Source organism: Mytilus galloprovincialis, chromosome 12 (genome assembly GCF_965363235.1).
Source record: "Mytilus galloprovincialis chromosome 12, xbMytGall1.hap1.1, whole genome shotgun sequence".
Taxonomy (NCBI): Eukaryota; Metazoa; Mollusca; class Bivalvia; order Mytilida; family Mytilidae; genus Mytilus; species Mytilus galloprovincialis.
In genome coordinates this window covers 49373886-49386689 of record NC_134849.1, presented here as the reverse complement: position 1 = coordinate 49386689, position 12804 = coordinate 49373886, and the positions used below count along the sequence as shown (strand labels likewise).

At 33.0% G+C, this 12804-nt stretch overlaps 2 protein-coding genes across 7 annotated transcripts in view; one reads left to right on the top strand and one right to left on the bottom strand.

Moving 5' to 3' along the window:
* Nucleotides 1-12771, bottom strand: part of LOC143054089 (centromere protein O-like) — a 20436-nt gene extending 7665 nt beyond the window's left edge. The window contains exons 1-4 of one of the 5 annotated variants that reach the window (XM_076226980.1): nt 12629-12771; nt 7437-7579; nt 4660-4780; nt 1595-1863 (exon numbers count right to left, since the gene is read on the bottom strand). In XM_076226980.1, coding sequence (XP_076083095.1) covers nt 1595-1863; nt 4660-4780; nt 7437-7577 — 531 coding nt within the window. In that variant the 5' untranslated portion in view covers nt 7578-7579; nt 12629-12771. Of the gene's footprint in view, nt 1-1594; nt 1864-4659; nt 4781-7436; nt 7580-11774; nt 11890-12004; nt 12152-12570 lie in introns of those variants that run through there. The other 4 variants (XM_076226981.1, XM_076226984.1, XM_076226979.1 and 1 more) reach the window with 4 other exon arrangements.
* LOC143054090 (E3 SUMO-protein ligase NSE2-like) overlaps nt 12652-12804 on the top strand; it is a 45075-nt gene continuing 44922 nt past the window's right edge. Inside the window, exon 1 of one of the 2 annotated variants that reach the window (XM_076226985.1) lies at nt 12652-12804. The gene's annotated coding sequence lies outside the window, so the exon portion shown is untranslated. The other variant, XM_076226987.1, reaches the window with a different exon arrangement.

Below are 12804 nucleotides of genomic sequence, written 5' to 3'. Positions count from 1 at the left end.
TTTAAGCCCTGGATTTCAGGATCAGGACCCCTAGCCTCCAATCCCCTATATCTGCAAAATTTTACTTGTTAGTATTATCATGATAATTAACTTGACTTTCTAATCATTTTAGTGATTTAAAGTATCTGTTTTTGTTTTCTAAACTTGCCGTTAGGGAACAACCATTTAACTTCAAAGTTGGTCTACCGTTGAAAAACTTCTAAATAATTTTCTGACTTGGGTAAAAAAAAATAACACTCCACCCACTCCAAATAATCTGCATAATCATTTCAAACATTGGTCTATATTCGTTCACTTAAAATTCTTGTTTTTTTAATTCATGTCATTTATTTACAAACCAAACGAGAAATATGAAACATTGAAGGTCCTGTGGTTACCTTTTGTTTCAGAAGCAGGTTTAGGGGAAGGCTACCTGGGTCACTCCTTATAAAGTCAATGGCTATTTTATGGTTAATGTAGACTTTTTACCTGTTCCACACCAAACGGGGCCCCTGTCATCCCTTTTATTTAAATGTATCCTGGATCCATATTTGAATTTGTTTTTTTGGACTTTGGTCTATGAATATCCATATATATTGACAATGAAACCACATATCCTTTATATATGATGGTCCCACAAACTATTTAGGGGCCAGCTGAAGGACGCCTCCGGGTGCGGGAATTTCTCGCTACATTGAAGACCTGTTGGTGACCCTCTGCTGTTGTTTTTTATTTGGTCGGGTTGTTGTCTCTTTGACACATTCCCCATTTCCATTCTCAATTTTATTTCATGTTTCATGCCAAAGGGGAACCTTTTTATTCACTATTTATCTGTTGCATTTGAATATGAATTGTAACACTTTATAGTGACTGAACAGCTTAAAAGTATACTACTAGAAAAAAAAGACTATGAATATAATCAAGGGGCTCTTAAGAGCATGAATCGCTATCATAGAGATCCATTCAATTAAACTAAAGTTTTTGTCCAGAAACTAATTATAATATGTCTTCGGACCAGGATGACACAAACAACAACACAACAACATACCATTATACGAAAAATTGTTTGCAGTCATATAAAAAGGCTAAACTAACTTTTTCTGAAAGTTTCAAACAATGACAAGTGTTTCATTCACCAAAAACTTTTGTGTTTCTGCGGAAAAAAATCATATGATTTTGTGAATGAAAGGGAAAGTAGATCCTTAAATAGTGCATTCAATAATTTCATATCACGACCAGTCCATTGATACTGCCATTATCAGGGAGTACACAATGTGTACTACACATCAAAGGAGAAACGCACAAATTACCTATAAACCATTAAACATCAACCAGGCACACGGGCGTATAATTAAACCAGTCAGAAAACAATGATGGGTTCAGACAGAAAGGTTAAATTGCAACCAGAGAAAACTTATCACCATATTCACAGTGTGACATCATTAGACATTCCTTCACAGACACAGAGAATCGATGTTGCCATGTGGGTTCTACTATATATGATTTACATTTCAATATTAAATTTCACCATAGGCAAAGAGTTAGCTTGATTTGTATTCCAAATTTTAAGATTGATTTTAACTTATAAAAGTCTGTTTCTAATCTACTTGCTTACCTGTACAATTTTTGCCTCTTCTCTTCTAGTAATAAATGCAAACAAGTAATCATTTAGCTTGAGCAGAAACTGTCTAGGGTCTACTTTCAGTAATGTTTCTTCTAAATCCAAGACAGGAATAAAACCAGGAAAAGAATGTCTCATCACCTTGAAATTCTCGTTTTCCAAATCCTGAATTTCTAAGTAAAAGGTCTCATGACAAATGCCTTTGTGTGATGTGTCATAACTGAATATAATATTGGTATTGTCAACAGAAAACACTGAAAATCCTAAAATATGTCAAAATGATTATATATAAATGTGTAAATATAGTTGTTTAATTTAATTATAAAGAAATGTTTGCTCGGTTTGCAACAAAAATCAATAATATCTATTAAACGAAAAACTGTTTTGCTATGCATAGATACAGGTGCTAGAAAGCTCCTACAAGTCCCTTGAAAAAATGACCTGTAAACCAAGAGTTATCTCTCACCTTTGTGCAATTTGGATAGTATAATAACTAGAGGGTCTCAAGAGCCTGAATCACTCACCTGATTTAGGTTTTTGAAATCATATAAAACAAGAGGCTCTCAAGAGCCTGAATCGCTCACCTGGTAAACAATGCCTTCGGCCATGTTTTTTGACGAAATAGAAAATAAAACACAAACTTTATTTTATACACCCTACAGATCATTCAAATGAAGTTTGGTTGAATTTGGTTGAGTAGTTTTAGAGGAGAAGATTTTTTAAAGTTAGCAAATATGATGAACAAATTGTGAAAAAGTTGTCATTAAAGGACAATAACCCCTTAAGGGGTCAATTGACAATTTTGGTCATATTTAACTTATTTGTAGATCTTACTTTGCTGATCATTTTTGCTGTTTACAGTTTATCTTTATCTATAATGATATTCAAGATAATGACCAAAAACTGCAAAATTTCCTTAAAATTACCAATTAAGTGGCAGCAACCCAACAATGGTTTGTTTGATTCGTCTGAAAATTTCAGGGCTGATAGATCTTGACCTATTGAACATTTTTACCCCATGTCAGATTTGCTCTAAATGCTTTCGTTTTTGAGATATAAGCCAAAAACTGCATTTGACCCCTATGTTCTATTTAAAGTAAGGGCGGCCATGTTTTTTGACGGATCAAAAATCGAAACACACACTTTGTGCAGGATAATCTAAGGAACTATCATGCTAAGTTTCATCCAAATCCATTCAGTAGTTTCAGAGGAGAAGATTTTTTAAAGTTAGCAAATATGATGAACAAATTGTAAAAAATTGTCATTAAAGGACATTTACCCCTTAAGGGGTCAATTGACAATTTTGGTCATATTAACCTATTTGTAGATCTTACTTTGCTGATCATTTTTGCTGTTTACAGTTTATCTTCATCTATAATAACATTCAAGATAATGACCAAAAACTGCAAAATTTCCTTAAAATTACCAATTAAGTGGCAGCAACCCAACAATGGTTTGTTTGATTCATCTGAAAATTTCTGGGCTGATAGATCTTGACCTAATGAACATTTTTACCCCATGTCAGATTTGCTCTAAATGCTTCCGTTTTTGAGATATAAGCCAAAAACTGCATTTGACCCCTATGTTCTATTTTAAGTAACGGCGGCCATGTTTTTTGACGGATCAAAAATCGAAGCACACACTTTGTGCAGGATAATCTAAGGAACAATCATTTTAAGTTTCATTCAAATCCATTCAGTAGTTTCAGAGGAGAAGATGTTTGAAAAATTGTTAACGACGACGACGAGGACGACGGACGCCAAGTGATGAGAAAAGCTCACATGGCCTTTTAGGCCAGGTGAGCTAAAAAGATAAAATTTGGTTCAATATTGCATTCCATTCTGTGGTTTTCTAAAAGAAGACATTTGTATGTATTTCTCATGGGGTCCTTTGTTAAACTAAGTCCCCCGCTGGCAGCCATCTTGGATGATAGATAGAATACAAAGTTCCAACCCTTGGTCAGCACATCATAAGGAACATTCATGCTATGTTTTATTTCATTCCATTTAGTCGTTCTCTAAAAGAAGACATGTGTATGTATTTCCCATAGGGTCCTATGTGAAACTAAGTCCCTCACTGGCAGCCATTTTTGATGATGAATCGGCTACAAAGTAACAACACTTAGTCAGCACCTCGTAAGGAACATTCATGCTATGTTTGGTTTCATTCCATTCCGTTGTTCTCTAAAAGAAAGCATTTGTATGCATTTCACGTAGGGTCCTATGTTAAACTAAGTCCCCTGCTGGCGGCCATCTTGGATGATGGATTGGCAAAAGTAACAACACTTGGTCAGCACCTCGTAAGGTTCATGCTATGTTTGATTTCATTCCATTCAGTGGTTCTCTAGAAGAAGTTCAAAATGTAAAACGACAACGACAGGCGACAACAGACGACAGACGCCAAGTGATGAAAAAAGCTCACTTGGCCCTTCAAGCCAGGTGAACTAGAAATTATAAAATTAAAAATTCAACACCTGAACATGTAAAGTGTAACTATGCAATACATTCAATGTACATAAATCATGACTGAAGGTGCAGGGCAAAATTACCTCTGTGAAAATGAGAAATTCAAATGCTTGTATAATTGCATGCCGACCAAATAACATTGATCTATTAAAAGTTGTTCCCTTCAAGTTGGTATAAACACATACTAAAACTTGCAAAACTGAAAAGGTTTAAAGGTCTATGAACCATGATCAGGGGTCTGGGCCATATGGTTATCTCCAAAAGGGACAAAATATTCTTAACCCCGCCACATTTCTGTACGTGTCAAGAGCATCTGACTTTGTTAGTCATTTACGGTATGTTTATTTTTAAATTTTGGTTCATTAATATATTTTGGAGTTTTGTTTGGAATAGTACACATTTTTTATTAGGGGCCAGCTTAGGCCTGCCTCCTGGTGCAGGATTTCTTGCTGTGTTGAAGATCCATTGGTGGGGTGTTTTCTGCTTTTAACCATGTTGTTGTCTCTTTGACACATTCTGTTCTCAATATTAAAAGTTTACTGACAGGTAATTGTATATTTTAGCTTTATGTTGTACACCACTTCATCTGATCACCTGTTAATCTGTAACAATCCATCAAGGTAGACAACTCACGATGATGACTTTTTACATCAGTTAATTCCTCTGTATCTCTCTCTGGAGTATCTTCTTCCAATGACACATTGTTTTCTGAAATCTATTTTAAAAACTGCTTATTTACTTTTACATTGATGTTTAAAATTGTAATGAAAGAGAAGAATTTTCAAATGTACTAAATCTTAATTGTAAAATGAAAATGTTATATTAAAATAGTAATACTTTATCATGTAAGTTATATGCAAAATATTCAAAGGCAATGAACCATGACTGAAGGTACAGGGCGAAACAATCTCATGGAAATACAAAATCTATAACTATTTTTTTTAAACAAGAATAATAAACTAGAGGCTCTCAAGAGCCTGTGTCGCTCACCTTGGTCTATGTGCATATTAAACAATGGACACAGATAAATTCATGACAAAATTGTGTTTTGGTGATCATGATGTGTTTGTAGATCTTACTTTACTGGACATTCTTCTTGCTACAATTATCTCTATCTATAATGAACTTGGCCCAGTAATTACAGTGGAAAATATATTCTAAAAATTTACAAAAATTTACTAAAATTTATGAAAATTGTTAAAAAATGACTATAAAGGGCATTTTACACTCCTTAAGGGGTAAACTGACAATTTTGGTCATGTTGACTTATTTGTAGATCTTACTTTGCTGAACATTATTGCTGTTTACAGTTTATCTCTATCTATTATAATATTCAAGATAATAATCAAAAACTGCAAAATTTCCTTAAAATTACTAACCCAACCCAACAACAGGTTGTCTGTTTTGTCTGAAAATTTCAGGGCAGATAGAAATTGACCTGATAAACAATTTCTCCCCTGTCAGATTTGCTCTAAATGCTTTGGTTTCAGAGATACAAGCCAAAATCTACATTTTACCCCTATGTTCTATTTTTAACCATGGCGGCCATCTTGGTTGGTTGGCAGAGTCACACCACACATTTTTTAAACTAGATACCCCAATGATAATTGTGGCCTTAATGGGTCAACTGACAATTTTGGTCATGTTGACTTATTTGTAGATCTTACTTTGCTGAACATTATTGCTGTTAACAGTTTATCTCTATCTATAATAATATTCAAGATAATAACCAAAAACTGCAAAATTTCCTTAAAATTACTAAAAGCAACCCAACAACAGATTGTCCGATTTGTCTGAAAATTTCAGGGCAGATAGATCTTGACTTAATAGATTATTTCACTCCATGTCAGATTTTCTCTAAATGCTTTGGTTATAAGCCAAAATCTACATTTTACGCCTATGTTCTATTTTTAGCCATCTTGGTTGGTTCCCAGGGTCACGCCACACATTTTTTAAACTAGATACCCCAATGATGATTGTGGCCAAGTTTGGATTAATTTGGCCCAGTAGTTTCAGAGGAGAAGATTTTTGTAAAAGATTATTAAGATTTACGAAAAATGGTTAAAAATTGACTATAAAGGGCAAAACTCCAGTCAACTGACCATTTCAGTCATGTTGACTTATTTGTAAATCTTACTTTACTAAACATTATTGCTGTTTACAGTTTATCTCTATCTATAATAATATTCAAGATAATAACCAAAAACAGTAAAATTTCCATAAAATTACCAATTTAGGGGCAGCAACCCAGCAGCGGGTTGTCCGATTCATCTGACAATTTCAGGGCAGATAGATCTTGACCTGATAAACAATTTTACCCCATGTCAGATTTGCTCTAAATGCTTTGGTTTTTGAGTTATAAGCCAAAAACTGCATTTTACCCCTATATTCTATTTTTAGCCATGGTGGCCATCTTGATTGGTTGGCTGGGTCACCGGACACATTTTTTTAAACTAAATACCCTAATGATGATTGTGGCCAAGTTTGGTTTAATTTGGCCCAGTAGTTTCAGAGGAGAAGATTTTTGTAAAAGTTAATGACGACGGACGACGACAGAAGCTCGACGCAAAGTGATGGGAAAAGCTCACCTGGCCCTTTGGGCCAGGTTAGCTAAAAATACAGTCCTCGATCATCAACATGATCAAATAGTCAAATATTATCATGAAATATTTGAACCGGTAATCAAATAATCACGATAAAAGCCGCTAAGTAATAATTTAATCAATGAGAGGGCTTGCATTGAAGTACATTGAAATACTAAATATCATTGACCTACCACTAGAGGTTCCTGTTCTAATCACAAACCAATAAAATTGTTGATGCCGCAGACGCAAGAAACAGCATACTCTTTCAAGGGGAGACAAAAACCCTTAGTACAGCTTTATCATGTATATCATATACTTGTAGGACGTTAGAACAATACAGTATTGGCAGTTTTATATAATTATATGTAGTTGTCTCATTGGCACTCCTACCACATCTTCTTATTTATATTATATATATAGCACATTGTAGCACTTTAAAACAATAATTTGGCAATTTTGTACAAACTTGCAGAACTTTGCTAACATAAGATGTACATGTATTGACAGCAAAGTAGCTTAATATCAAGATATTTGATTTTGAAGAAAAAAAATATATATCACAGATGTTTTTGACTAAAAAGTTAAAACAGTAAAAGATTTTGAAAAAGGGATACATGTGTAAATACATGAAATGATTTGACTATATTAATAATCAAAGTGCTTGTAAGCACAGCACAACATTTGTTGTAGTTGGTTTATTAAAAAAAAAAATACTTAGAACTAAATCAAAAAGAGTTTCCATGGAAAGGTGGACAGATCTTAATAATTTTATCAAGGGACATTTACCATAGTTTCTACAGTCTGTAACTGAATTTTGAGAGCATCTTTTTGTCTTCTTAACTGTACTAGTCTTTGTACTGTCAGTTGTGTGTTATCTGATGTGTTTCTACTCAGATTTTTAGCCTCTAATACTTCCAGAAAGTCCATTTCTACAATGAAAGTGATAAAAGTAAAACAGATGTTAACCCATGTTCATGATGTATGAAACAATACACACCTAGCTGCCACTATATTGGAGGAAAAAAGACAATTAAACAAAACTGCCAGTAATCAGCATGATAAGTATGTTTTCAAACAATAACATCCATATGAATCTGATGAATACAACACACAATTGTCACTCTAATTGCAACTAGTAGTGCAGTCACTTTATTCCAACTTTCTGCATAAGATAAGGTATATATCATGTATATTATGTATATACAATGTATAAACAAGTCTTAATTGAAACACATTAATAAAAGAAACTGCTTTATATCATGATTTTTTGTTTTTTGTTTGTTTTCATGCATATCATTTGTCTGTCATACTGTATGAGGATTTTTGTTTTTAAGTTTTTCTTATCCCTGTTATTATGGTTATTTCTGCATGGACAATTCATATTTTTCATGATGTTTCACTTTGTGGTCACAACTCCTACAGTTTCAACCTACAAATTTGTTTTATTTCCCATACTCATGATTCGTTTATTTCCGTGGGTAATAAACATGATAAAATATGTTTTTTCTGGGATTGATAAAATATATGTAAAATGATCTATTATTTGGTGTTCATTTTATTTTCCAATGTTTACTGGATTCAAAACTTCATGCACCTACTGGCTATCATTTTTAAGAACATTGCAAAATTGACCAATCTACATATATACCTTTCGATTTGTGTTGTTGTTGGGTTTCTGCTTTATTAGTCTTAATCCCATACCTTCTTTTATTCTTACATATTTATAATCAAATATATCACAAACATATATCGATCGTGAGAAAAAAAACAATTTATAGAATCATACAATCTTACTGTACATGCTGTAGAATACTTCAATATTTCTTTGGATATCCAGGGCAAGTCACTTTTCTCATGTTTTTTCTGGACAAGTAAAATTTAGGGGAGTTTAACTTGCCCAAGACAAGTGCTCATGTCATCACAACAAATATTCCGACTGTTTGCATATCTTTGATACAAATGTATTATGATGCTTTTTCATATAAAAAGAAGATGGTTTGATTGCCAATGAGACAACTCTCCAGGATCATAACAACTGACCAAATGAAATTAACAACTATAGGACACTATATGGCCTTTAACAAGGCCAATCCACCAGTCAGCATAATCATTTTTATTGTCCTTAACAATTTTTTTCTAGCTGGTTACTACTAGGAAATCACTCTGACTTTAACATGCAGTTCTGGTTCCAAAATGGCATAAAAAGTGTTAGGGTACAATGTATGCCCTAAAAATTAGGGTAGGTAGGGTTATGGGAAACACATGTATTATATTTTTTGGCCTTACCTGAGAAAAATTGTTAATGGCATGATTTTACATCTAAAAACTTGAGAATTTTTGTGGGATTGTAAAATAAAAATCCAAATTTCAGGGGAGATTATTCAAACATTATAATTAACTTTTATATTAATTATATAGGTATATTTTATTAACTTCTTCTATTTATGTATATTTTGTTTGTACTTCTTCTAATTATACATGTTATATATAAGTATATTTTATTTACTTCTTCAAGTAAATAATGATTACTTGTACATTGTACAAGTACAAAAATGTAGTACCCCTGATATGACTGATTATGTTAAAATCAAACACTTGTAACAAATTTAAATTATCCTAATCAAAGATATCATTGTCTCCTTGGTCATGAACCATCAACAATGATCATGTTCTTGCTCCTATCCAAACATTATCATGATCATTACAATATCAGAAGATTATACATATCTATGTTAGAATTGCTGTCCCTCCTTTCAAATTTTTCACTGTGGCAATTTATCACACATGTATACAACCAAAGCATGCAAGCACTTCAAAGAATCTTTGTCCATTGTCATGTAGTCCAGAGGTGGTTTTAGATATGTCTTTAACAGGGGCATGTAATATATTTGCTATGTAATAATACAATCCAGTTTCTATAACTAATTTATTAACAAGTACATCGTTTGATGGTCAGACTACAGAATGCCAACATGTGTATAAGAACTTCAATTGATCTATTTAATTATGTTTATTTAAGAACATGCAGACATGTGAGAGTTGCTGATCTGTCAATTAAAATTACTGTAACAGATGATATGGTAATAAAGTGAGGTGAACTTTATAACAGGGCAGATCCAGGATTATAGGTTATAGGTAAACTTAAATTTTTGCAGAGCGGAGCGTAAAATTTTCAAAACTATTCAAATGTTCTTCTAGAGTGGGTGCAATGTCATGAATGTAGAAGCATGGTGCGAAATATTTTGTGGTAAAATTAGCGAGAAATTAAAGTTTTAAGCTAAAACCGCCCCAATCCATCCCTGACAATCTACAATCACCATAATAAACTAGAAATATGTGAGTTTCTATTCATCATTGTTCATTGAGACTACCTCTATAAAATATATATTTACCAGAAAAAGGGACTGAACACAAGTAGAATAGAGACAATCAAGAGTACACAAGCTGACCCTCCATATAAAATAAAATCAAGCGAATGTTATGTCATTGGTTACTTGATAACTGGTGTAACATTACTATTAGTCAATCAAATATATTCAGGGGGCAGGGTCCTTGACTGTGTAGTTTAAACATATTTATTTATAGTGGATTGGGAAACTAGTTATTACAATTTATATCAATACCCACTTTGCAGGTGTGAGTGCTGCCTTTTACATGTTTTAGCAGCATATCAACCTGCTATTTTTCAAAATCTACAAGGGTTTTACATGCAAGAGATATTGCTCTCTCTTAACACGGGTCATCCATTATTGTCCCCTTCCGACAGACTATCTGACATCTTTTCTCAAGACCTTACTTAATTGTTTTGTAATTGTTTATAAAACCGCAACTATAATGTAACAACTGTTTTACTTTAACTGCTAAACATGCTAAAAGGCTATGATATTTGTCATCAAACACAGTACCCCTTTCACAACTTCCTTTGGAAGTATATGATATTTATAGAACTTATATGGTACACTGTAGATTTGTTAATTAGTAATCACGTTGATTCTGTTAAACTTTATACTGTTTTACATGTTTTATATACTTCTTTGAATGTTAAAACGGTTGGAATGTGACGGCATTCATTTTCGGCGTCTTAACAGATACTTTGAGCTGAGGACAACCCATGCTTTGCAATACACCTTATTGCTATTTATCCCCATTACTGGACAACACAAAATTTTGACGTCATAATACAAAATATCTGAATATCTGATGCCACAATGGAAAAGTAATTGTTGTATGACGTCAATAGTTCGTGCAGGGCATATTCTGGGGTCTGCCGGGATAAGGGATAACAGTCAGGGGTGCTACTTAAACAAGTGATTTCATTATCACCTATTTAAGTGATTTTGGTGTTTCCTTTGATCTTCAAATGCTAATTTCATTGATTTTCCATATTTTCACAAACTTTTCTATAATTTTCCCACATAGATCAATTATCCCTTTTTCTATGGATATTAACTTCACCAGTGCGCTTGAGCAGTAAGTTAGTGCGCTAAAGCTTTTAAAAGTACCCTTGGGAATTGTTCTGTAATCAAATATTCATTAACTACTCTGACTATCAGACAAAGGTCAACAATATTAGGTAACCTGATTGGTTTTCTTTAGAGTTAGAATGATATACTTCAAGGTTATGTCCTGATCTACAAATTATTCCAGAAAATGCATATTTTAAATAAATTGTAAAAACTGACAGGCTTATCAAGCAAAATACAATTTCTAGATGTACATAGTTGTTTTTTCAATGGAATTCTTGTCTTTTTACCAATAAAAAAATCAAGCTTATAAGAAAAATATCAAGAACAAGTTATAAACACTTATTGAAGTGATCTTCTCAAATTACTTGTTTCAGTGATTTCAAAACGTCTGTGTCTATTTATAGAATTTTTTTTAATATTTCACCGTCAAAATCACTTGAAGAAGTGATTCTGAAATCACTTGTTTAAGTAGCACCCCTGACTGGATAAGGCATATATTTCTAGAGGGCACACGTCCGCCATGACCCCGCCTAAACACGATTAAGTCACAACTAAAGTATATATGTGATGTGATTGTTTCCTTTCATTAGTCATGTTAGTAGACCAGAGGGGATTGTGCTCTCCTGTTACACATAAAAAAAAATTATAATATAATTACTTATGGATCTATCTTTTTTTTTTTAGATTTCACAAGGATTTGTATACTATAGACTATAGTCATGATATTAAGGTTCATGTGGACCCTATGGCTAAAATGGCTGCATTTTCGCCTCAAAATTTACTCTGAGTACAGACAAACCTGCGCATCTTTAAAAATTTTCAGGCATAGCATGCCCTAGATAAATAAATTTTAAACATGTTTTATGTTTTAGAAAAATAAAAACTTACCAGGATTTTGCCCTGCACTTTTTTTCATTCCTCCAGAAGATGCCAAAATAAACTAAGTTGGGAAACAGGTTTGAGAACTTCCCCACAGGTAATAATTGGAGTGAGCTGTATTAAATGACATGGACAACAGATGGACAATAGATACCTGACAATAATTGGTGATCTGAACTGTGTACCTGAGTGGACCATATCAAGGTAAACTCAACTGTTTGTTAATTTTATCATCTTCTGCAGGGACGAAAAAAAGTGTACGGCAAAAATTATCCAGTTAAGTTATGAATTTTCTAAATCATACAATGCATTTGAATTCTATTTATCTAGGGCATGCTATGCCTTAAAACTTTTCCAGATGCACAGGTTTGCCTGTACTCAGAGTAAATTTTGAGGTGAAAATACGGCCATTTCAGCCATAGGGTCCACATGAACCTTAAGACAACTTGGATTTTCATATAAATATAATTTTAAAGTATGCTGATTTAAGCCCATATAATATATTGATAGTGTTCCTAATCGGAAGGATATACGAATTAGTATATAAGAAAAAATAAAAAAAAATATGAACATACAGAAAAAGATGTGAAGAAGGAGAAAATTCTGTTTTAACAAAAAAGTAAACAGTACTACCTCCGCAAATTTTCTCCGAACTCGTTTCTGTATTTAGTTTTACCGCCAAAACGGAAAATCTGTTTCCGGTACTTTCTTCTCTCACTTCAGTTTATTTACAAAATTTCCCCCTGTGCATCTTTCCATGGATACAAACAACAGAAATTGTTGAAAAACACAATTTACAGACACACTAG